At 47.9% G+C, this 23,996-nt stretch overlaps 8 protein-coding genes across 8 annotated transcripts; 3 read left to right on the top strand and 5 right to left on the bottom strand.

The window, feature by feature from the left end:
- Nucleotides 1-911: 911 nt before the first annotated feature.
- On the top strand, nt 912-3,349 carry BDW43DRAFT_269444 (threonine synthase THR4). Its single transcript, XM_032041230.1, has 10 exons — nt 912-1,019; nt 1,072-1,158; nt 1,231-1,447; nt 1,507-1,578; nt 1,657-1,697; nt 1,751-1,915; nt 1,976-2,231; nt 2,307-2,319; nt 2,384-2,544; nt 2,595-3,349. The coding sequence occupies exons 1-10, from the start codon at nt 954-956 to the stop codon at nt 3,107-3,109; spliced, it is 1,593 nt and encodes a 530-aa protein (XP_031902538.1). The 5' UTR covers nt 912-953; the 3' UTR covers nt 3,110-3,349.
- A 982-nt stretch (nt 3,350-4,331) lies between these two features.
- On the bottom strand, nt 4,332-4,643 carry BDW43DRAFT_309034 (uncharacterized protein; the record flags this gene model as incomplete). Its single annotated transcript, XM_032046625.1, has 1 exon — nt 4,332-4,643. One exon carries the CDS (start codon nt 4,641-4,643, stop codon nt 4,332-4,334), a length of 312 nt encoding a protein of 103 aa, XP_031902537.1.
- Nucleotides 4,644-8,509: 3,866 nt separating this feature from the next.
- BDW43DRAFT_25348 (uncharacterized protein) lies at nt 8,510-10,529 on the bottom strand. Its single transcript, XM_032039844.1, has 6 exons — nt 10,054-10,529; nt 9,861-9,988; nt 9,701-9,800; nt 9,508-9,649; nt 9,238-9,446; nt 8,510-9,166 (listed from the first exon to the last, which is right to left on the bottom strand). Exons 1-6 carry the CDS (start codon nt 10,255-10,257, stop codon nt 8,702-8,704), a joined length of 1,248 nt encoding a protein of 415 aa, XP_031902536.1. The 5' UTR covers nt 10,258-10,529; the 3' UTR covers nt 8,510-8,701.
- Nucleotides 10,530-10,928: 399 nt separating this feature from the next.
- Nucleotides 10,929-12,903, top strand: BDW43DRAFT_269437 (putative FAD-dependent oxygenase). Its single transcript, XM_032041229.1, has 4 exons — nt 10,929-11,321; nt 11,416-11,632; nt 11,685-12,079; nt 12,130-12,903. Exons 1-4 carry the CDS (start codon nt 11,055-11,057, stop codon nt 12,763-12,765), a joined length of 1,515 nt encoding a protein of 504 aa, XP_031902535.1. The 5' UTR covers nt 10,929-11,054; the 3' UTR covers nt 12,766-12,903.
- A 198-nt stretch (nt 12,904-13,101) lies between these two features.
- Nucleotides 13,102-14,846, bottom strand: BDW43DRAFT_298742 (cytochrome P450; the record flags this gene model as incomplete). The annotated part of the gene is made up of 5 exons (XM_032044607.1): nt 13,102-13,523; nt 13,579-14,181; nt 14,236-14,304; nt 14,358-14,574; nt 14,634-14,846. 5 exons carry the CDS (start codon nt 14,844-14,846, stop codon nt 13,102-13,104), a joined length of 1,524 nt encoding a protein of 507 aa, XP_031902534.1.
- Nucleotides 14,847-15,087: 241 nt separating this feature from the next.
- BDW43DRAFT_318097 (bZIP transcription factor) lies at nt 15,088-16,535 on the bottom strand (the record flags this gene model as incomplete). Its single annotated transcript, XM_032048645.1, has 2 exons — nt 15,088-15,127; nt 15,421-16,535. The coding sequence occupies 2 exons, from the start codon at nt 16,533-16,535 to the stop codon at nt 15,088-15,090; spliced, it is 1,155 nt and encodes a 384-aa protein (XP_031902533.1).
- Nucleotides 16,536-20,021: 3,486 nt separating this feature from the next.
- On the top strand, nt 20,022-20,768 carry BDW43DRAFT_309029 (uncharacterized protein; the record flags this gene model as incomplete). The annotated part of the gene is made up of 2 exons (XM_032046624.1): nt 20,022-20,163; nt 20,254-20,768. The coding sequence occupies 2 exons, from the start codon at nt 20,022-20,024 to the stop codon at nt 20,766-20,768; spliced, it is 657 nt and encodes a 218-aa protein (XP_031902532.1).
- A 513-nt stretch (nt 20,769-21,281) lies between these two features.
- BDW43DRAFT_298740 (CoA-transferase family III domain-containing protein) lies at nt 21,282-23,352 on the bottom strand (the record flags this gene model as incomplete). The annotated part of the gene is made up of 6 exons (XM_032044606.1): nt 21,282-21,647; nt 21,719-21,797; nt 21,855-21,937; nt 21,993-22,672; nt 22,771-22,979; nt 23,090-23,352. 6 exons carry the CDS (start codon nt 23,350-23,352, stop codon nt 21,282-21,284), a joined length of 1,680 nt encoding a protein of 559 aa, XP_031902531.1.
- Nucleotides 23,353-23,996: the final 644 nt, after the last annotated feature.

Below are 23,996 nucleotides of genomic sequence, written 5' to 3'. Positions count from 1 at the left end.
AGTCAAAGTTCCTTCCGAAACATTTCTCTCTTAGGCAAGTTGCAGCTGCAGGATCCCACCCTGTCCATAAGATCCAGATTAATGCGACATATTATGGATGCCAGGTCTGAATAGAAAGTCGGGAGTTGACTGCATTAACTAGGTAGACGAACTCGTTTCCGTCCAAGCTATGGCCCGTAGATCTTAAATGGGCTGTCTCCATACTGATAGCTCTATAAGTTCTACATGTTATATACGTACGTACGATACGGTTGTTACGATACAAGCGAAAACATCGCAGTTACTAATCACAAGCATACTCGCAGGATTCTTGCCAAGGTAAGAAATATAGTACAATATTGTCTAGTTAAAGGAAGCTATTGATTAATCTCGCACTTTGCTGCTAAGTTCCATTCCACAGTTGAAGCGGACATCCTCCTATGTAATATTCTGAGTATGACGGGATGTGGGATCCCTGGAATATTTTGATCTAGGGCTAGGTTATTATGTACATGCGCGAATTTATCCGACTATAGCATTAGATACCCAGCGTCCAAACAAAGGACACACCACCACTGACAGTTTACAAAGCAATTGTACGCACATTGGCGCAATTCAACTTGATCGACCAAGTCTTGGTATCCTTAAAACTAGCGATGACAATATATATTAGCCGCGGGGTCCAGGAAATCTACAAGAATGCCAGCTGAATTCCTATATAGCTCTGCAAAAATGCCATCAGTAGTTTATATATTCACAATTAGCTCCTAACACTGATATTTAAATAATATGATACATATAAATAGTATTTATGGGTCAAGGAGGCTAAGTCCCGTGACCGATATGACTCAACGGGAGGAACGATAATCCGGACCGAACGGCGGGACTAAAGAACGACATGACTCCGAGGTCGGGAGGGGCTCAAACTTGAAGCCTTTCCTGCTGTGTTGAAGTATCGAGACAATTGGGACATCATGACTACCAACGCGACACCAACTGAGTCGCAGAAATACCTGTCCACCCGAGGGGGTGACTACGGCGTGCGCCTCGCCCTATGTTATCGCCTAATGACAAGCTGCTAACCTGTGGAAGCTCTCCTTCGAGACCGTGGTGCTGAAGGGATTGGCTGCCGATGGTGGCCTTTTCTTGCCGCACGAAGTTCCGATTGCAGAGAACTGGGTATGTGGTGGACATGCGCCCATACTTGATTCCGAATTCCTAGAGGCATTGAAGACTAACAACAGATCACAGCAAAGTTGGAAAGATCTCTCCTACGCCGAACTCGCCCTCAAGATTTTCAGTCTCTACATCTCGACTTCCGAAATCCCCACAGACGAGCTGAAAGGCATTATCGATCGCAGCTACTCCACATTCCGCGCCGACGATATCGTTCCATTGGTTCATCTGAAGGACGACAACCTCTATCTTCTTGAGCTATTCCACGGACCAAGCTACTCGTTCAAAGATTGTGTGTTTATTCTTCGGGCTATAACAACCTTATCGGGCCTACGAAGCTAACGGCTTTAGGCGCCTTGCAATTCTTAGGAAATCTTTTCGAATATCTGCTAGTACGGAAGAACCGTGGTAAACAAGGCAAAGGTTCGGAACGCAAGGATCATAGCCCGTGGAAAACACGGCTATATCATACAAAACCGGACCAAACTGACTAGATTACAGATAGACATCATTTGACGGTTGTTGGCGCAACGAGTGGCGATGTAGGTTTCTGTTAATTACACTTGACCTAGAAGGGGGATTGACTTTCATACAGACTGGGTCTGCCGCAATCTACGGTCTTAGAGGCAAGAAAGATGTATCGGTCACTATCTTGCATCCCAAGGGCCGTATCAGCCCCATCCAAGAGGTGCAGATGACAACCTGCACTGAAAAGAATGTCCACAATCTTGCCGTTACGGGGACATTCGATGACTGCCAAGTAAGTATTCTGAACCGGGTTAGTCTGTAAGAACGTGTCATTGAACTAAGAACGTAATAGGATATCGTCAAGGCGCTGTTTGGCGATGCTGACACAAATGAGAACGTGAAGCTGGGTGCTGTGAACTCGATCAACTTTTCGAGAATCCTCGCTCAGATCGTGTTCTACTTCTATGCATACTTCTCGCTTACGAAAAAGTCGCCCACCTTCAAGGTAGGAGATAAAGTCCGATTTGTCACCCCCACTGGAAATTTCGGCAACATCCTTGCTGGTTACTTTGCGCACAAGATGGGCCTCCCTGTGGATAAGCTGGTTGGTGAGTTTCTCCTCTGCCTACTTTGAACTACTAACTCTATACCATGTGCTAACATCGGACTTTCACCAATTTAAGTGGCCACGAACGAGTAAGCCCCTTCGGACAGAACTTCCTATCTTGGTTTTGTTGAATTTGGCTAATCTTCTTTCAAGGAATGATATCCTACATCGGTTCTGGACAACTGGCCGTTATGAGAAGCAACCTGCTGAAGATTCTGCCAGCAAGACTGATGAATGCAAGGAGACGCTGAGCCCGGCCATGGATATCTTGGTCTCTAGTAACTTCGAAAGACTGTTGTGGTTTCTGGCAAAAGGTACATGAATCGCTTTTCTGAATCTCGAAGCTTCTGCTAATTATTGATAGAATATGCCGCGGCGAATGGCAAAGATAACCTTTCTAGCAAAAAGCAAGCTGGTGAAGACATTGTGGCCTGGTATAGCTCACTGAAAGCCGCAGGTGGCTTTGGACCCATCCACCAGGATATGCTGAATAACGGCCGACAAATTTTCGAGAGTGACCGTGTGAGCAACTCGGAGACCTCGGCGACCATTCGGTCTTGTTATCAAGAGACCAAATACGTCCTTGATCCCCACTCCGCTGTGGGAGTTACAGTTGCCGAAAGATCGATTGCCCGGAAGCCCACGCATCACATCTCGCTCTCAACTGCTCACCCAGCGAAATTCTCTGATGCTGTCAACGAAGCCTTGAAGGAGGAGGCCGGCTTTGATTTCGAAACCCAGGTGCTCCCAGATGAGCTCAAGGCTCTCTTGCAAAAGGAAACACGCGTAACAGAGGTGGAGAACTCATGGCAGGCTGTGAGAGAGATCCTTAAGAGTCAAGTACAAGAGGATGTGAAGGCCCAGGAAGGGGGTCTTTAGATGAAGCCCAGCCCTGTGGGAGAGAAAACGAGGTTCATGTGATCATATAGAATAACTAGACCTGGAAAAGCGACCGTCATGGGCCTCATGAGAGTTTTCCATAGTTTGGAGACTTTTTAGACGCCTTCGTACGAATACCTGACCTGGCCAAAGACCTGTATTTGTGTATTGACTGATACTCCTTTTTAATGTACATCATGAACTCAGAAAAATCAGCATATTGTTCCACATTTTCATTGATTGATTTTGCAGGATTGAAGAACCAATATGACTTCTTACCATGTCTTGCGCCTTCAATTGATAGGCCTGTATCGAAGCAACATGGCGTGCCGTCCAGCTTTCCCTCGCACATTTTCCCTCATCTAACCGGTGACAATGCCCAAAGAAGCTTGTAACAATCCCTCAGTGCGTGTGACTATAGACCTTGCAAATTAGGCCTCCTGAAAATAATTCTATCTTGTTCCTACGCTAGCTCAAACCTATATCTTATCCGTCATCATCAGGATAGCCTACCCTAGATATTCAAAGTTACCTACAATTCACGTTCACGTCCTATAGGATTAGTTCTCGGTGAACAATATATAACACAGATGAACGCGTACGTCTCATTAACCTCATTATAAGTGTTTGCATTGTCATCCATTTCCACCTTCAAATGGTAGGAAGGTTATCACGTAGTTATATTCTGCTGTCCTAACACCTCTCTAAAGAACGACACCACCTAGCTGTGCACATAAGTTGCAACGAAATCTTTTGCAAATATGCAAAGTCATAATAGGATAATCGACTGTCGTACTTAATTTCCACTGTGCACCGGGACTACTTGAGTTTGAAAGGTCTTTCCCTGGTCGACGCCGCTCCCCTGGGATGAGATAAAGACCTCGCTGTGTTGAGACGCCGATGACGAGCCTTTGTCTTCTTCATAAGCAAGAAACTGCTTCCTTTGATCACGTACAGGAGTAGCTGGATCACAGCCATGACAATGACTTCAATGCACCGATTACTCGTTAAATATCCTGGCGATAGAAGGCGCGGGCTGTAAGAACACTCACTGCGCAGAATCTGAAGGATAGGGGACCACAGGTATCCCTTCTTGGCGGCGGGGAAGCCCGTAGTCTTCCAGACAAGGTTCGGGGCCTAGGGTGATATGTGAGATCTGTTGAACATTGGAATTAAAGAGGTTGATGGCCCTTACGACTATCAAACGGAGAAGATATGTATGTCAGTTGAGCAAGATTCGCTTGACCTTGGCTACTGTCCAAGGCTCCTTTCCAGCACGACCAATGGCCTCCATGCGCTTGACTGAAAGAATGTGCTCTTCCTCTGTCGTCCACCATGTTTTCTTCCCGTCCTGTGGGAGGTTGGGAAAGAAGAAAAAGCCAGCTAGCGCAAGTGGCAGTGTGATAATTCCATCGATGATAAACAACCAGCGCCAGCCAGCGTGACCGTGCACACCGTTTAGATTCGTGTAGGCAGCAGACTGTGGAAATCCACTGAGTAGAGTTCCAACCGACTCAGCAAGCCAGAAAACCATTGCTCGCTTGCCAATTTCCCGAGGCGTGTACCACGAACCAAGCAGATAGTGGATGCCAGGGTAGAAGCCTGATCTGCACTAAAAGTTTCGGCATTCTGCCAAGAAAAAGATGTGAGGAGCGCCCACTCGAGAAGCCCGACTAAAAAACGGATGGCATAAAGCGAACGATAGGACTGCACACTAGATGTACATGTCGTGGCGATTCCCCATCCAACCTCCAGCCTTGCCTGTGTTATGTATTATGGAGAAGTACGGTACTTACCGAGGCAAATGTCAAGACAAAGGCATCAACCTTGAATGAAAGCCAGCGCTGATCCGGTAGAAGCTCCCATATATCCCACATCTATATCCCTTCCATGATTTAAGAGCCTCCATCTTGACCTGGTTGTTGGAATGGGTTGGTTCAGACTCTGGATTTAGAGTGTAGGACGTGCTTTCCTCGTCTCGGTGGATCATGATCAAGGCGTGCTCAGGATGCAAGATCTGAGTTGGCCAAAGTTAGACAGGGCTTTTGGCAGTATTTGAATATCCGTAGACATAGCCTTAGCGCCCGAAATTTGCTAATCGGTACATTCCATCACCCCATATCTTATCTTGGAGCTAGCTGTATATCCCTACTACGTGCGTCTGATTGCATATCTCGCCTAGGTGGAGACTTTAAGGGAAGCGAAATGTTGCATTGTATCCTGTTGAGGCAATGTCCTGAATAATGAATTCGAAGTAGAATACAAAACTTCAAACTGACAACTCTATGCTCACTATTGTATTCGATGTTTATGCTGACACTCTGGGGTTGCCCTGCTATACGCGGCAGAGGATTGAGCCATAGTTTGACGCCATTGTACATTTACCGAGTTTAACGGCGAGACACAACGACCAGACTATAGATCCCTATAACCAGCAAAGATAGATGACCTGGAGTTTTGCCGGCCCGGGTGGGGGGACTGTAGTGAACCTGCTGATGTCACCATTTGATGTCATGTCTGGATTAGTAGATAACTCTCTGCAGTTAAACTAGCCGAGTGATGATTGGCTAGTCGAACTTAACTCTAGATCCTAATCTTTCGGTCAAAATCAAGGTATAGGATTTCAGTTAAGTTATAGCGAAGCATGGACTGCTACTTAAAAACACCTCAGCTTTTATACATGGATGTATCTTTTTAGATGGCATCTCATACATATATGAATATCAGAAACAGTTCAGAATGGAGCATGGCTCAGCCCCTCTTGTGTTAAAATTAGCTAACTTAAAACTAGTTCTTATTTATGTAAGCCATAGCTAGACGCCTATTCGGTGATTCGGCGCCAAGTTTAAAATTACGTACAGAGAGGAGGCGTTAGGTGATTGCCATGCTGTCCACGTCAACTGCAAGGCTGTAGCACAATTGAGGAGTATGTTCAGCTCTTTCCTGAAATCATTTGAGGGTCACCTAGCGTATAAGCTACAGCCCTGTCACGTACTTCAGAATTCAGACTTATCCCCATCACAGCTGCTCTCGGCATTTAGCTCTCGACTATGAAAAGACGCCGCTTACGATTCGAGCATTGCACGGTGAGATGGATATGTGCTCTCCAGTCGAACTTGCGGCAGCAGAGAAGATTCTTGATGAGGAACAGAGGATCTCCTACTGGAAGCTCATGAGACCAATCTTTACACCCTGGACCGCATCGGCAGCCACAACGTTTAATATCTCTTGCCTCCGTGCGGTTAGGTAGAAACCAACTCAGCAGCTGCGAGTGCAGTTTAAATGAAAGCCAAGTCCAAGTCTCTCAGATTTGGTTACCCCTGAGCCGATCTCTAGATTTGACGCCCAGTGGGCCAAAGCGAAAGTATATTTATAACCCATATTCCAATTCCTTCAATGAGAACAGGGTATGCTGCCCTGCTTATGCTATATACCCACAACAAGCTGGCATTAACCGGTATTTCTGTTAAGTCATTCAGCCTTGCGATTGACTAATTTCCCGTGTTCATGTCAGTGGGGACTGTGCTCATCCCGGGTATGACACTGATCCCAACGCCACGGTTTCATCAAGGGTTAATAACGGTACTATATATAGATCTACCTTATACCTGCGCTGAATGCTTTAGCCTTCAACTGCGTTTCAGCCACATCATGGAGAGAGAAAGAAGCACGGGATAGTCATCTCCAAGTCTACCCAGTGACTTGTTCTACCGCTTATGAAATTCTAGCCGGTTTCGACTAAATCGTGGCATTGTGAAATGGTCTTACTTTGTCAATTCCCCATCATGCACGCTTCCCAAATATGGACTAGACATAAGTCAGACGCCGGTGGGTGTCATTTAGTTTTATAATGACCAAATCTTGGACTCAAGCTTTGATAAATGGACAACCCGACACACTGGCCTAATATCGCGGTTGACAAAAACTAGCGTGGCCGTTGATTTGACACAAGACTCCAACCGGCAGTTGAGATCGCTTGTCAATTCACTCGAGAGTGATTCTGCACTCCCTGATGCTATGGCATAAGGCCCGCTGGTTCGTTCTGATGATCATCCCCACATCATGATGGATATTGAGATGTCTCGGAAATCCTTGCGAGGACGTTGAACTTTATTACTAATTTACTTCTCAGAAACAGTGTCATCTTAAAAAAGAAAAAAAAAAGAAGTAATTGAATGCAGGGGTAACAGGCTGACAGATGGTAAACTTCACACTGCAGAGTTGCCACAGATCGCAGAGTAGGTCAATATCAATCACCATACACTCTACAACAGAAGATACCTGGATTAATACAACAGAGCTATATACATAAGAAGTGATGAAACCGCCAAGAAAGGTTACTGACTAGGCAAAGGCGAAGTGCAACGTGGAACGATCAGACCTGCACGCCACATTCTCGCCTAGGGCTCCTCCATATTGACCCAGAAGCATGAAAGAAAACCCATGCGCTGATAAAACCTATCCTACCGAACGTCTAATCATGATCGGGGGTTTATCTAGATTTGGCCAAGCTATATCCATGTCTGCGCTAATACATATCAATCAATGGGTTCAACCTAGGTTAATCCCAGCTGGATGATGATTGATCATGTTCTTCACATCGGCCGAACCCATAGGGACCTAGGGTTGCAATCGGGGTGGGTCAAGACCAGTTTTTCGGGCCAGTGATCCACGCCCGGCTACTACATCGGCCCAAAGCATTCTGCGCTGGCGGATGTCATTTGTTACCTACCCTTTACCTATTCCACTCTGAGCGTGGGGGCTAAACCTGCCTCTGTGGTTCAGTAATGTTAAGCAGTCTTTAACATACTACGTAGGGTCGCATGTGGCGCTTATTGCACAATAAGGGGTATCAAGATTGCCTAGAAAAGGACTTCTAGACCTCAAAAATGCTTTTGTCCTTCTCACCAGAATCTATTTTTACCCCCACTGTTACATGTGTTGTAAAATGAAGTCCAAAAAAGAAATCTACGAGGGTATGACAGTGACTCCGGCGTACCCAACCCGAAGCCCCACTATTCAGACCACCTTTTGTCCCATGCTTCAACTCTGAAGCAAGTCGAAGCAAGGGTCGCATATCCATCACTGACAGTGCTAAGCACCTAACGACGGCTCCAAGACATGCGTTTGTGGAGATCCGGTTCCCCGATTGTCGATCACTCGACAAATGATCCAATCGTTCGTCTCGATAAGGGGGTTCACTGCCCATGGGCCGTTTCAGTCGACCCAAAATATGTGAAAGTCTATCCGCAAACGGCCATAGTTAGGTTTTTATGAACAGGAGCTCAAGTTTGAACCGGAGGATCCTAACGCAACGTCCGATTAGTTTGCGCATGTGTCGGACGAACTGTTGCAATGGATCTGCGTCGTCAAATATAGTTATGCTAACAAAGCTTCGGCGATTTGTGTTTCTGTGAAGAAGATCAATATTCTTGTCCATCAGTGATATGTTCAATTACACCCTGTCTTCTATACGTTTCAAAATCGCGATATAGATAGCAGATAAATTCTAAACAAGTGGTATAGTAGTATCAAGTCTCATCGTAAAATCACCAGCGCACCAAAGCCCACCTTCATAGCCCATAGCCAACCCTACCAACTCTCATGCAACTTCCCCTCCTCCAACTCACTCCCATTACTTCTACTCCTCTCCGCCCTCCTCTCCTCCCGCGTAACCTCAATCTGATTATAAACCATGATACTGTTCGCCGAGCCCGGTGTAGGCGGCACCGGGCTCGCCTTCAACCTGTGCATCTTAACATCATCTACCATCCGCTCCTCACTCTCCGTATAAGTCAACGTAGTACTCATCCCATGAGCACCAGAAGACGGCCCGCGCCGACCCCGACTCCGCGGATGACTCGCCCCTCCACCACCGATACTCTTAAAGCCCGACGGGGTCTTATACGCCTGTGACGACTGGAACGAGCTGCCGTAGAACTTGCCCAGCCAGGATTTGAACAACCCGAAGATCATGGGGAGGTTTGTCGTGATGACTGCGACAAAGGTTTCGCGCGTGCCCCATTCGCCGCTCAGTGCGGCGCCGTTTTGGGGGTCCTGTGCCATTCAGGTTAGAAGGTTGGGTTATGGTTATAATGTTGGGGTGGGTTATTGGGGGGGGTGCTTACGACCAAGACGAAGATGCTCTTCAGGGTTGCGCAGACAAGGACGAAGACGCCGGAGCTGAGGACGAAGGTTGAGGCAAGCTTTTTTAAGAGGCGTAGTTTGGTATTCCAGAGGAGTGGGATAGGGATGGTTATCAGGTAGAGATCGGTGCTGACATTTGCGGCGAAGGAGACCCAGACTATCGGTTTGGAAATGGCGGCCTGGCAGACATCTAGAGTAGGGTTTGAGATGTTAGGGGCATGACCATGGTTAAAACGGGGTGGAATACGTGCTGCCAGGGTCTGGGTTGATTTGCCAGTATTTGTGGAATGGTCGGCATGCGGCGAAGATGGTTACGACGCTCGCGATAAAGGTTCCGATGACGAGGAAGAATCCAACGTATACGGGGATACGATAACGACGACCGAGTCCGTCCTAAGTGGTGTCAGTGCTGATTCGTGGTGTATGGGTCGTCAATGGGTATACCGTAAGTCGAATGTAGAATGCCAGCATAGAAAGTTTGAGCGACCAGATCAACGCGGAGTAGGTCGTCCAGCCTGCAACCTGGATCTTGGACCCAATCACCCTAGTAGTGGTATTGTTGGTAAGTGCCCCCAATACGCTCTTCACGTAGATTCCGACATACCTCTCTCGGTATTCCTGGTTGTTGACGGACAGCGTAGCCCGCTGCGCATCCGTCATACCATTGTTTGCGAGCCCGTGAGCAACATTGCCTACACTGTATGCAAGGGCTGTCTGGGCGGTGTAAAATGCCTACAAGGATTAAGATTAGCCGTGAATGCAGGTAGATGGTTTTGGCTCTATTGTGGGTAACGAACAATTGCGACCCATACAAGGTAATCGTCAGCTCGTAAATGTTTAAATCCCACAGCACTCCATCGAGAGTACGTCCTCAGTAGCGTCGCAGCAACGCCAAAGGCGTAGAGTGTCCATGACTCGACCGCAGATTTGTGGAAGGCCGCTTGAGCAGCATCTTGCCCAGGATCTCGTGCCACTATGCTAGAGGCGATACCAGACCACATTATTGCACACTAGGCTAGGTTCACGAGAGCATGGTGGGACGAGACGGCAATGGGAGCATACAGAGCACGGAGTAGAAGAACAGGCCGCTTGGCTGGCCTTTTGTAAGGTAGAAGACAGGATTTACTTCTCAGCACACCATGGGTCCGCCATATCTATTCATAATTGAATTGCCGACCCCAGGGGTGCAGCAGTGCCCTACCAACTAAAACCAATTTTTGCGGTGACCCCATAGGTCAGCACAATTTCCGACCTGGTCTGGCAGGGCGACTGGTTCAGAACACTTTGGGAATGAATGCCGTTAAAGTTTTCAGGCATCCGAAGGGTCCGGAGCATTGATGACTATTCAGACCCACGATTCGGATTTTCCTTTCTGATCCAATCGCGTGGCAAAGGATCCACTGGAATCTCGATAGATTGAGCTAATCCATTAGTAACGGCACGCTAAGCAGGGATCCCAGAGCATAATTTTATGGAAATGTGGAGCTTAATGTGAACCAGGGTAGCATTCGCCTAAGATGGTATGAGACCAGGGGTTAGTCAGGGCTTGCATTAGCTCGACAGGCGGAAATGAATCAACCCCAACCGCTGTCCACCAGTGAAGAAGATAAATAATTCCAAGGTTACCCATGCTCTGGCGGTACCCGCAAGGATTCCAATCCGACAAAAGTCTATTTTGAGCCCTCACCTCTCCCCGGTCAGGTCCATTTTTGCGATTGTAGGGGCAGGCCTGCTCCCCTGACTACTTTGACTCTTTATCTTTCCACGGTTTGTAACCCTTCGGTGATTCTATCGACCAATGTATCCGTTTAAAATAGAAGTGGCCACGGCCCTGGCGGTGTGGGCGATAACCTCGGCCGGTCTCAGCACCAACAATTCGCTTCATGGCCTCTGCCCACGAGGAAATGATCTAGGGGAGCTCGGAGGCAAGCTTTCGTCCACTGCGAAGGTCTATTGCCCTGGCTCGGAAGGGTTCAAGGTCGCATCAACTCGGTGGTCAGTATTGGACGCCCCGAAAGTGAATATCGTCGTAGTCCCAGGCACAGAAAATGACGTTGTGGAGACGGTAAATTCCCCTTTTTTCTACTTCCGTAGAACCGCCAGCACTCTTGATCTGAGTACAATTCGAGTATTAGTGCATTGCTAACTAGGCTGGATAGGTGAAATATGCAAACAAGAAGGACCTGCCCTTCCTGGCGTACAATGGCGCTCACGGAGCAATCACTACCTTGGGCAAGATGGACCATGGTATCGAGATCTACATGAATCAATTGAGCAGCGTCGACATTTCCAAGGATGGAAAGACTGTCACCATCGGTGGAGGAACCCAGTCAAAGGCTGTTACAGACAAGCTGTGGGCGGCAGGAAAGCAAACAGGTCAGTCTCGTTTGCCCAAGTTATCACTGGGAGATACTGACCTGGGAAACAGTCACCGGAACCTGCGAATGTGTCAGCTTTCTTGGACCCGCTCTTGGAGGAGGACATGGGTGGCTGCAGGGACATCACGGGCTCGTCGCGGACCAGTTCGTCTCCATGAACATCGTCCTTGCTGACGGAACCCTCAAAGTACTCGACGCAAGCTCTGACCTCTGGTGGGCGATGAACGGTGCCGGCCACAACTTTGGAATCGTCACCTCTGTTACGACGAAAATCTTCGACATCCAGCACCGCGACTGGGCAATCGAGACTATCACGTTCAGCGGTGATAAAGTCGAGGCCGTCTACCAGGCAGTCAACGACCATCTCTTGAAGAATGGCACCCAGCCCGCGGGTTTGATCAACTGGTCGTACTGGATGAACAACCCAGACGCTGACCCCAACAATGTAAGTGCATATATAGCTATTAGGCCCTCGGCATTTTCTTACCATGTTAGCCTGTCATTCTGCTCTACATCATCCAAGAAGGAGTGAAAGCAGTCGACTCAGCCTACACGAAACCTTTCCACGATATCGGTCCGTTGTCCACCGAACCCATTGGAGGGAGCTACACCGATCTCGCCGGATGGACTGGCATCGCGTTATCCTCCCCACCATGCCAAAAGGCCGGACTCGTTAACCCTCGCTTCCCCAACTATCTCGAAACATACGACGTCCCAGCCCAGAAGAAGGCATACGAGGTCTTCGCCGACGGAGTGCGGGGAACCTCTCCCTTCAATAACTCCATTTTCATGTTTGAGGGCTACTCCATGGAGGGTGTAAAGGCAATTGACAGCAAGTCGAGTGCTTTTGCCTTCCGCAGCGAGAATATCCTCTCCGCCCCCCTTATCACCTATGCACCTGCCGGGGCCGACCTTGATCAGAAGGCAGCTAAGCTAGGTAATGAGCTTCGTCAGATTCTCCACAAGGCTAGCGGACGTCCGGATGTGCGCGCCTATGTTAACTATGCATATGGAGACGAGACACCAGAACAGTGGTATGGCAGCGAGAGCTGGCGTCAAGCTCGCCTTCAGTCTTTGAAGAAGAAGTACGATCCGGAGGGCAAGTTCAGCTTCTTTGGACCTGTTGCCTAAGGTGGGGCGAGACCTTGGAACTTTGTACATAATGAGTAGTGTGACCGGGTGCCATTAGGAACCCGCAGCTCCATTTTACATATTAATCAGATTTGTCAATAGCTATTCCTAGCATATCGCTTACTTTCTTGATTTAGGCAGGGTCTCCCAGATTCTATCTCATCTTGAACTGTAACAGCGAAGCCATACTCTTAAACGCCTAAAAAAGCATTAAACAATATCTACTGAATCTAGAGTGTGCCCACTGTCGCGACGCTAGTAATATGTATAATCACAAAACTAACACGTCACATAGCAAATATGTACGTTGCATAGCTGTGGAAACCGCGACCAGATTCACAGAACAATCTCCTCCTGTCGCCGCCTAATGGCAATCTCGGTGGTTGGATCAGCGTTCCATTGGAGACCCTCCTTCCTGGCCCGAGGTATCGACTCGCCAACCAGCTTAAAATCGTATTTCAACAGGATATGACACAGGGCAATCTTTACCTCATTGATAGCGAAAAACCTCCCGGGACAAGCATGGCGCCCGAACCCGAACCCCATATGCTCCGGGGATGGCGCAACTGCCTGTGAAGATGTCTCATGGCCCGGAACACTACGCAGCTTGAGGAAACGATACCCATCGAATTCCAAGGGGTTTGGATATATCTCTGGGTCCCACATACGCTCGCTAGAAACAAACAATAATGTCCCTTGGGAAATGTGTGTGCCATCGGACAACTTGAGGTCGGCCATAGCCTTACGCCGCATAGAAACTGGCAAATTGATCAGTGCTCTGAGTCCGCGCAAAATGTATGAGGATTAACTCACTAAGACCGATCGGCTTGAGTCTCTGACTTTCCTTCATGACACTATCCATGAGCTTCAGCTTGTACAAAGTGGGCTTCTTCCATCCTTCATCCTGGATGACTGTAATCACTTCTTCGCGCAGGGCTTGGATGAGCTCATGGCGCCCACAAAGATCAAAAAGGACTTGTGTTAACATATCAGTCGTAGTATGGATAGCCGCAAGGGAAAATGACATCTGTGCGAAGGCAGGCTCGTATGGCCGACCCTTGGCGGCTTCCTCCATCCATTGCATAGCATCTGCGTACCGTTTGGGAGTCCTTTCAGCACGAATAGCAGCGTCTTTGTCTCTTCGTCGGTTCTCTATCACCGGTTGAATAATCGCCTGTGCCTCCAGTAGCTGGGAGCGAATCTTCCGGCACGATGGCAGAAGCCGGGCAACGATTGGCCGAAACACTTTCGGCCACTTACGTAGGTCCCGGGCTGCCATGAACGAGTCGACAGTATAAGCAACAGTGATGCAGAGCCAGTCTGGGTTGCGGCAGATCTGCTCTCCTAGAAACACGCGCGAGGACAGCTGGGCGACAATGTTCAAAATACTAGACTTAAGACAGAAGGTGTGCCAATCTAGGTCATTAGCTTTAGTTGCTTCTACCCCCTGGGACCCGTCAATGAACCTACTAGTATCGTCCGTCCAATTCGTCTTGAGTGCTATCGCTGTCTCGTCCACAAGTGGCTGAGTCACATTCCCTGAGGCATACTTTAGATGGGAATCCGTGTAATAACCACGTCTTCTATCTTACCAAGGCTCTGAGTCAATCTGGTCCGTACCGCGTCCTGAAATATGTCATCATCGTTAGTTCCCTGCCGGAACGGCTCAAAACCAGCGACATTCGTGTGGAAGTCCTCCTCAATGAAATGGCCAAAGCTCAAGACGTCGTGACTGCGGATCTCATTTGCATACTTTGCATCGAGAAGCACCATGTACCCATTCTCCGTTACAATTCGGGATACCGGTCCCTAGTTCAAGTGAATAGCCATCATCAGTTCCTGATCCTGCAGGTTCCATAGAGACATACCTTCGCTAGACCGGCTCTAATAATGTTATGTGCGTTAGCTAGGAAGCGTTTCCGGGCGTTCGTGAATCGGATTTCCAATGGCTTTTTGTCGTTGATGAGCGGGAACTTTGACTTTGGGGAGCATATCAATAGTGCAATTGCAGTGAGAGTAAGAGGGAAAACGAGATAAATCAAATTCTTGGCCAATGCTCTCTCGAACAGGTTGAGCAACATTGTGCATGAAATATTGTGTTTATGATGAGGCTGTTAAGTTGGGCATATGGACAGCCAGAGGTGTCCAACAGGAGAATTTATACTAGGGCAGTCAGAACATCTTCGACAGTTGTTGATGCTGTTATGCTTGAACTGGTGGTATAACCAATCTATTCACAATCCAGTAAGGAGTATACCCATCCACATCTACCCGTGCAGATCAATAAAAGTGCTTGTTTGCCAATGAATCAGTGCTGGTGCTTTACCGGCCAATAGGATGCAATATCGGCTTCAAAAAACAACTTCATTCGCGAGACGGTAGTGGGGGCACTGACTCAGCGTTAAGCCCAGACCAGTAAGGGTTGACCTTTTCTTCAACCATTAGAGCAGAGAATGATTCAGTGTTATCCCTGACTAAGTAACGATCGGCCTTGGCGAAGATGTTCTACCCCAGTTTAGAAACCGAGTGCTTCTCATTCCCTACTGTCTCGACCCTCAACTCCCCTGCAACAACTATTTTTGAACAATATCAACGTGGGACCCCACCTGGAAGCGGACCGCGTCAACATCCATCCCCTTCAATAACCCGGGATACTTCTCGATAAATTCCGGCGTCAGACCCCACCCACTCTCCCGCATAAACACATCATAAAACTCCCTCCTAATCCGAAAATTATCGTCACCATCGCGCTCCAGAATATCCTCCCCCCACGGCCACCGCACCTTCTGACAGCACGCCAAGTAATCAATAATTTCGGGAAAGTCAACCATATCCCAGTTCTCAAGAAGATTGATGCGTATCTGCGGGAAGACAATAACGTCCAACCCAGATGGATGGCCCCGTTGGATCTGCATCAGGACGGGCCGGAGGAATGGCGGGATCCGAGAGAATGTCTCAGGGCTTTGGGATACGCGCCATTTGCTGTAGACGTAGATCAGCCAGCCGTTTGCCAGCCGCTCCGGCTGCCGGATGGCTCGCAGCCGGATGACTTGGCTTATTTTGTCTGCTAGGTAGTTCCGTCTTGTGCCGTGTAAGAGGTCGAGTGGTGAGGGGACGGGTGGGCAGGCGGCGACCAGGTCTGGATTAGCGAGCCAGGTGCACGTCACTGACGAGATGGGGGGTATATGCGCGCCTTCGTTGATTGGGGTTAGACACCATGCTGGGACGGATACCGGCGCCGTTTGGGTGGGGTAAAGAAGATCGACTGAGTTTGTAAAGGTGGAGTTGGGTCCAAGTGAAGTATCTTCGGCTCTGTCATCTTCCGAAAGCCTTGATGGTTCTGGAAGAGGTCGTCCCTCATCTTCCCCATGGGAGATATTCAAAGGCCGGAGCCATGTCGGCGATAGTTCGCCTCCCCGGCGGTAAGAGGCACCAGGCAATAATAGTTGTTGACCAGTCTTCTGGATGGGATGGTTGTGCGTGTTCGCCGATAGTAAACCGCTCTCCTCGCGTTCCCATGAGGAGACAACGGCGCGAAGACGTTCCTGGCGTGCGCGGAGCATCTCATTCTCGCGCCGAAGAGTGTCCATGGCCGCCATCATCTGCTGCATCCAGCCAGCGCCGTGATGTCGTTCGCAGTAAGCAACACGGTCCTCCAGCGCTTTGATTCGTCCTTCCCGCTTCTCTCTGAGAACTTTTTGGGCCTTGCGGTCTCGCATGCGCTTTCTGTCTGACGCAGATAAGTTGCCATTGTTGGGGCTTGGTTCCATTGTTACTGAAATATTGGTTGTGGCTTGAAGGCGAGTGGAACGGCCCGAGACGTGAAGAAACCGGTAACTCCTTGTCGGCACAAACCTTTTAACGTAATCACCCAAGTTATCTTTTCACTAACAAACTTTATCAAACATTCTTTTCAAGGAATTTAGCTATATTGTTTGACGTGCGAAACCAGTATTACTTAGGAAATCAAATCATTATAACTAGAAGTGTACCGTTGCTCCCCCAGGCGCGATATACATATTTTTTAGCAGTATGTCATTAGGCCCTTGGGGCTTACCTGTGACATCGCCGGGCTTTTATTACTCAAAATATCCAAGCATGCCCTAAATGCTCTGATCTAATTTTTAGATAAAACACTAATAGAAATTGTCCCCGGATGTCTGCATTATAAGGCAAAAAGCCTATTAACTAGATAAGAAATCCAAAATATGTAGGCGAACTAGAATGAAGACATGAAAGAATTAGAAAAAAAAGGTATACAATAAAATTCAATTTTGACTTTATTTTTGTTCTTATTAATATATCCTGTGAGCTTTACTACAGATTTTATATGGAGAATATATGGGTACTTTTGATTTCTTCATAATCGCACTTTCGTACAGCCCAAACCACCAAAAAGCAAGAATCCATTTCCCGTTCGTACCAGTCTCAGTGCAGAAAGTGGACGTGAACTGCCGATTAGCGTTTGCCACCGTATCGATACATCCAGGCCGTAGAGCTCGGCCAGATACCTTGAAAAATGTGTACGTGAAGTTGAGGTATTGTCAATATATCGAGGCCCTCAATGGCGGGAAATATATGAAAGTAAGGTAACGACTAAGTGCTCACGAATAGCAATGCCGGGTTCTTCTCTATCCGACCATCCCCAACATGCAGCTCGACGAGCATACACGCAGACTAACACTAATTCTAGCCCTTGGTAGGCACCTCTAGAATCCTCGTAAGCTAGCTTGCACTATCAGATTTGTGTCACAACCAGCGGTACGATCGAATCCGGCGTTCGCTGTGTCATACGAGTCATGTAGATATAGCTTCAATCGAAAGTAGTCATATGAACCGTATTATCCAATACATATATATATAAAGAAGGTCTGATCACGAAATCATACGTTTATACTCGCTATTCTTTCTTTTTTACGCACTCAAAACACCTCTCTTGAATATGGATGCCCACACCGAGGAGGGCATAACCCAAATGCCCTGGCGCAGGCAGGCGGCTCGGGCGAGGAAAAGGACTAGGTTGAGTAAACAAATGATAAACGGGGCCGACAGAGCCCCTAGGGTCAATCTAGAGGCAGTGGCCTGGGCCACTGCCTAGGCACATGTGTCTGTCATAGCCAATGGCTCGATACGGACGTTAAACTCGACTAATAAAAATGTTAATAATGATAATATGGATGCCCATCTTACTATAAAACCTTTCGCGTACTTTTTCGACCCGGCTCCAGTCGACGTCGATTACACATCTAACAATCTTTTCCTGTTCTTGGAAGCTGCTACAGGAGAACCAATTCGTGGTCAATAAAATAGCAATTGTGTCAACCCCCTTGACATGGGTTTACGGTGGTCCGCCGCCACCTTGTCAGCCGCGGTGCAAAATAAGTGTACTGGCGTGACGCCGAAGCAGCAGCAGCGAAGCTGCTTGAAGAGATAGGCTCCGCCGCTCAGGCCAGGGGACATGAAATGCGTCACAACGAAATTGCAAATCAGGAAAGATCAAAACGACGAGAAACGCCACTTATTGACAGCACCACCTCCGCTCCAATGAATATGTTCCCTGCGGCAAATGCAAAACAGGCGAGAATTTTGGCGGAAGGAAATGTGTTCAGATTTATTTATGATGGTGGGCGCTATACCATCTGCTCCGTAGTGGATTAAATCTGACTTTATATGCTATATATACACGATGCTGATTGCCAGAACTATGGACCAGTACGTATCTCCACTTCTTTTAACCTTCAACTGATACCTCGCTTACATAACCACAGGGGACAAAACGTCCTTAGGGAATCCTTGGACGACTTCAGTCTTTACCCCAGGAACCGAAAAAATATCGAGGGCTATGGAATAACCCACTTTTCCAAGAATGGGCTGGTGAATGTGCCGAGGCAAACTTTGCGGCTAGTTTGTATTTGTCCGGGGGGCGCTCCTTTAGCGTATCCGGGGAAACTGCGAAAGCCTCCCTTCGGATGATCTTAATAGATTTGGAGAACAAGCTCCATGTGGGTTAAAACGGTCATGTTCAATAGGGAAAGCTGAATGATGGACAGCTTCGGTACGCAAGGGCGATGATCGAGGGACTTTCCGGGAGTTTATTCTACTCAGCTACCATTGCTCGTTATGCTCGTGAGGTTCCAGGTTACCATTTAGCAAGTTAATGACAACCTGATAAACGCCGTTACCACATATTTGGCTATATAGAATGCATGTTATAGCCCTAGTGGCTGTGCTGTTTGATCGTTTAATCATCTAATTTGTATTGACACAGACTGTTATGGAGTGGACGCTAGTTAAATAGTGCTACCGGTTCAATACCTTCTTCAATACAACAAGCGGCAGGCGGTGGTTAATATATCCTAGTACTCGGGCACATCAACGCAGATATTGCGAGACACGGGAGCTGATAAGCAAAGATTTTTACGTTTCTATCTAGCCACAGCCTAAGATTGCCGAGGAAGGTTATGTAATAAGAACTGAAAGATATGAAACAATCGATCTGTAGCAAGAGAAATTCTACAGCACTACAATCATCGAACTAGATGGTGCCGTTATGTTTGGTAGTGTATGCGTGCTTAGGTACTACCGGAGAGTAATAGTGTCACTATTATGGTATTCTAAGATGTATGCTTTCACCTACCTAATGGAGCAATGTCTAGTACCAATAGTAAATAGTATATAATAACTGACTGAGGAGATGGTCTACTGGTAGAAGGCCCAAAGCCGCGATAGGAATATGATTTCTTGTTGCTATAGTTTGTTAGTGAGGGTGATGTGGTTTTGACATCTCGCAAAGGGACTAACATTTGTGAAATTCGTATGCTGCACCACTTCTCATGAAGGTCAGGGGCCTCAGTAAAGTATGAGGCCAATGGGCGCCCACCCACTGCGGATGGGGGCCATGAATCACAACATGCGTTGTTAAGGTGGGAACACCGGATAGACCTGACCAGTAGGGACGGGTAACTGATTCTTTGTGATGGGCGTGAAAGAAGAACAGTCGCATGATGGGATCCGAGGGAACTGAGAAGCGTTCTAGAGACTATTACCCTCCAAGTATTTTAGCCCGAAAGTTATGCTTGTTCAGGGAAATGGGCAGAGCTTGTCTAAGTTTGTTTAAGCCACAATCAATGAGCTAACGCTTACAGACGAGAGCCCAGATCCTAGCCTAGCCCAGATGAGGTTTTGAATTCTGCGAAACATCGCAGTTGATTTATTACGTCACGGACGGACATAGAAGCAGCCAATGTGGTGGCTGAATGCCTAATAAGCTCACACTGAAGACCGCGGCAGATATTGATGGGAAAGCTTCTGAGCTTACTGATATACCCACCAACTGTGCGACACCTTCGGCTGTTCTTGCTTTTAGCCCCCGTTCATTCATTTTCCGTTTCGGGCTTGGTATGGCGAGTGCTCGCATCTTCTCGTATATTCACCCAATAAGATCGGCGTCGTAAAGGGTCACCGACCGACTTCTAACCCTTCACCTAGCCATATCTAGTACGGGTACTGCTCCGGGAGCAAGAGACATGAGGCTACAACATTGCTTCAGCCTTGCATGGGGGAAGTATAGAAGCCTCCCTCAACCCCATGTAAAGGCAGCACCAGCAACACATCAACAACAACACAACACACTCAATCTTCTGTTCATCTCTCCTTCAATAAGCAAAAGCCTTTCCTCGATCATCATGCGCGCGTCTGCCATTCTTTCTTTGATCCTCTCCGTTAACCCCGTGGCATTCGGCTGGGAGTTGCAGGCATTCACCGCGAACAACTGCGGTGGAACTGCGGTTCAGTCAATGGCGTTGAGCGGCAAGACTGACTGTGAAAAATTCGACTCCTTGGTTCCCATCAAATCAGCTCGCGGCAACGGTGCCCCCGATGGGCAGCTCTGGGCATCGTACAACGACGACTGCACCGGTAACCTCTGGACTCTGTCCGGTAATGGTGACTGCTATAACTCCCCTGACAACTGGCAGTTTAAGAGCTATATCGTAAGTTACTAGACGTTTTGGAATGAGAAACGCTCCAACCCATTGGCTAGGTTCGGTAAAAGGGTTTGGATGGTGACTTGGTGATACTTATGCTAAGCCTACTCAGAACTTTGTGTGCATCAGGAGAGGAGGTACTGTTCGGGGATTGGATAAGGATATGACTTACCAGGAAATAGGGCGTAACTACATACTATGTACATACTTCGATCGGCTCTTACAATTTACTGGACGTTCAAGGACAGTCCATCAAATACCATTTCTAGACTGAATATATTTTGCACTTAGTCCATGGTAACATGGTGGTGGACATATTACCTGAGTAGGTCTTATTATCTCAAAGTTGTGAATTAGGTAGGTCGAGAGTAAGCCTCATGGAAAGCAGTGCGAAACACTTTATTGGAATGGATTCTGGTTAAATAGGGGCATCCCTATAAGCCAAACGACAAGTAGTTATTATCCTCACCTACTAAACGGCGCTCGTCCACTACTCAGTGTAGTATTCTGGTGGTACGCTAGAAGTACCACCTAGGTGTTGGCGACAACCTCCGTACGCAGGTCTTCGGGCCAGCGAGCGGCATCCTGTCCATTACTCCTTGTACCAACGTTGAACCTAGGAATAACCTTTTCACCCGTGAAGCTGAGGACAGGCCGAAGCACCTTGAAAGAACGATCCACCGCTCCCGAATACCGGATTTCGAAGAAGCGTGGGTTGAAGAGTTGCGCTCCGCAGTTTTGCACCAGCGACCTCATCATAAGGGGGATAGTGATAAACATGTTGTCATTATAGCGGAAAGAGAGCTTATCGTGTCGCTGCCACACTTCCTCCCAGACGGTCCGTGGATAAACACCCACACTATTCACGAGCCACTGGGAGTAGTAATTAAGGGCGGTCTACCTCATGTTAGCGAAATGTTGCCTCTGACACGTATTCGAGGATGTGGTGGAAGGGACAAGCCACCTACATCCATGAAGAGTGAGCCACCCTTCTCGGCCCTTTTAATTACGGCATTGATGATACCGCAAATGCCAATAACACCAGTGCTGCGTCAAACGTTAGATAACGAGGGGAGACTCTTGTAGGAGAATAATTGTTCATACCAATAGTCCGAATTAGGAAAAACGGGAGTAATAGCTTCCTCATGTCCGGTAGCACGACCATACTCGAGCGAAACACCGCAGTTCTAAGGATTGCAGCGTTAGAAGTCTTGACTGTTGAGTATACGGAACACTACTTACTGCATCACTGATCTGCTGCCAGCCACTCCTATACTGCCATGGGCCATGCCAACCATAGCAGTTTTCGCGAGCATAAATGATACCAAATGGACGGTCTTGCACCAGATCCAGGACCGCATCCCTTCCAAATCCAAGCCTCTCCATCACACCGGGTCGGTATCCATCCAGCACAACATCAGCCTCGTAAATAAGCTCGCGAAGTTTTTCCTTCCCCTCTTCGGTCTTGAGATCAATCGAGCAATTCCACTTGCCCCAGTTTAGATCAGTATGCAGAGAATACATGTCCAAGACGCCAGGCCCAGTTACTCTCATCACACTTGCACCAAGCTCAGCTAGCCCTCGAGATATACTAGGTCCCGCAATCACACGACACAAGTCAACGACTTTGAGACCGGCCAATGGCCGAGAAGCCCCGCTGTCCGGAACAGACTTCCACCATCCGGGCTTGTGTATCTCATTGGGAGCGTGATTGAGGTCATAGAGACCCACATGTGCATTTGCCCTACCATGCTCACTAGCTTTGTATTCTTCAATGGAGTAGCATATTGTTCCCGCTTGTCGGTATTTTTCGTTCATCATTTCGTCGAGCTCTTCTGCTGTGAACTGCTGCACGTGATCCTGAATAACGTCCCTTGCTTCTGCGATTGAAGGGGCTTCGCGATTGGGGTCAAGGCCCAATGCTGTCGACGAATGTGTAGCATCCATGCCACCTACTCAATGTCAGCGCCCAGATTGACCTACGGCACAATCGCCTATGAGATAGGGGAATCGTATCTACCGTGAACATGGTAGCACCGTCCATCTTTAGTCTTGTAGATATTGGTAATCGCTCCCCGGTGAAATGTCCCCTGTCCTAAGTCTCTTCCTGGATTAGGAAATATCAGTCGAAGTCGCTCAATCGGCGAGAGATCGGGGTCCGTGGATTTGCCACTCGTGTCGACAGTGTCGATAAGAAGCGTCGACATGATGAAGAGGGTAGCATGGTCGCTAGTAATACTTCAGTTAACAGCGCCCATCACCATAAAGTGAAAAGTAGCATTTCGATCTATGGTCGGTAAAACTAGGGGAAAATATCAGGGGAAAATTAGTAAACCCACGTATCAATCATGACTTCCACAGGCTCCTGATTATATTTTGCCTTGAGGAGAGCGTTTATCCAAAGGGCCTCAAGTCCTTTGAGAGCTGAGATACTCTCTGCAAAACGCCAGTTTATCGGAATCTTCGGCTTTGCGTTCCCGGTATATGTAACGTAGTCTGCGAGAGAACGGGCATGCTTGGGGATGTTGGACGCGAGCAAAGTGTTTTCCACAATACCCTTGCGGAGAAGTTGAGCAGCCTCTGTGGGGACCGAGTACGCCATCGTCCCTTAAGCTTCGCTCAAGTATTGCTAGCTTTAAATTTGGGTTCTCTTTGCTCTGTGGAGGGGGTCGGAGGATATATGAAATGTGTGTCTTGGCGGTTTACTCTCCGGCATATCTAATAATGCAAGGTTGCGGTGTATAGGCACCGGCCGTTCATGACTGGTAGATTCGGGACGCCATGTCTCTGCTGCATCTTCAGTTTTTGGAGAAGGGGGTTTGCTGTTAATTCAGTGGATTTTCTAAAGACTTGTTCTGCAAACTGTATTTGAGAGTGAAGCTGGGCTGCTTCCTGATGGGCAGTAGGCGTGCGGTGTAGAGACCTAAAGATGCACATCACTCGGCGATCACAGTTCAGATGTAAAGCCGATGTATGAATGGCACTAGAGGACCAAAGTCGCCATGGGCATGAATACGTCCACCTAATTAGCTTGGTAGATAAGCCTTAACCTTATGGCCATGTAGATCTCTAAGAAAACTGTATGGAACTAGTAGTTATACAGGACAATATGAATGTCCTGTCAAGATACTTGCTGCAAGGGCTGTGTTATCAAGCCAGACTACGCATCCAAGTCTTGGGAGTTCTCGTCGTTCTTGGGCCGAGGCGGAACATAGTTTCGCAATGTCGCCTCGTCGCAAATGATGC

This window comes from Aspergillus alliaceus (assembly GCF_009176365.1).
Source record: "Aspergillus alliaceus strain CBS 536.65 unplaced genomic scaffold BDW43scaffold_11, whole genome shotgun sequence".
In the NCBI taxonomy this organism is placed as follows: Eukaryota; Fungi; Ascomycota; class Eurotiomycetes; order Eurotiales; family Aspergillaceae; genus Aspergillus; species Aspergillus alliaceus.
Note: the sequence above shows the minus strand (reverse complement) of the source record. Positions and strands in the feature narration are given on the sequence as shown.

Coding starts and splice junctions, on each gene's coding strand:
- BDW43DRAFT_25348 (XM_032039844.1), bottom strand. CDS start 10,257: ATGTGGTCTGGTATCGCCTCTAGCATAGTGGCACGAGATCCTGGGCAA. Junction 9,801..9,860: donor AACCAGGAATACCGAGAGAG/GTATGTCGGAAT, acceptor TACCACTACTAG/GGTGATTGGGTCCAAGATCC. Junction 9,650..9,700: donor CATTCTACATTCGACTTACG/GTATACCCATTG, acceptor GACACCACTTAG/GACGGACTCGGTCGTCGTTA.
- BDW43DRAFT_269444 (XM_032041230.1), top strand. CDS start 954: ATGACTACCAACGCGACACCAACTGAGTCGCAGAAATACCTGTCCACC. Junction 1,159..1,230: donor TTCCGATTGCAGAGAACTGG/GTATGTGGTGGA, acceptor AACAGATCACAG/CAAAGTTGGAAAGATCTCTC. Junction 1,448..1,506: donor AAGCTACTCGTTCAAAGATT/GTGTGTTTATTC, acceptor TAACGGCTTTAG/GCGCCTTGCAATTCTTAGGA.
- BDW43DRAFT_269437 (XM_032041229.1), top strand. CDS start 11,055: ATGTATCCGTTTAAAATAGAAGTGGCCACGGCCCTGGCGGTGTGGGCG. Junction 11,633..11,684: donor GGCGGCAGGAAAGCAAACAG/GTCAGTCTCGTT, acceptor CCTGGGAAACAG/TCACCGGAACCTGCGAATGT. Junction 12,080..12,129: donor CAGACGCTGACCCCAACAAT/GTAAGTGCATAT, acceptor TTACCATGTTAG/CCTGTCATTCTGCTCTACAT.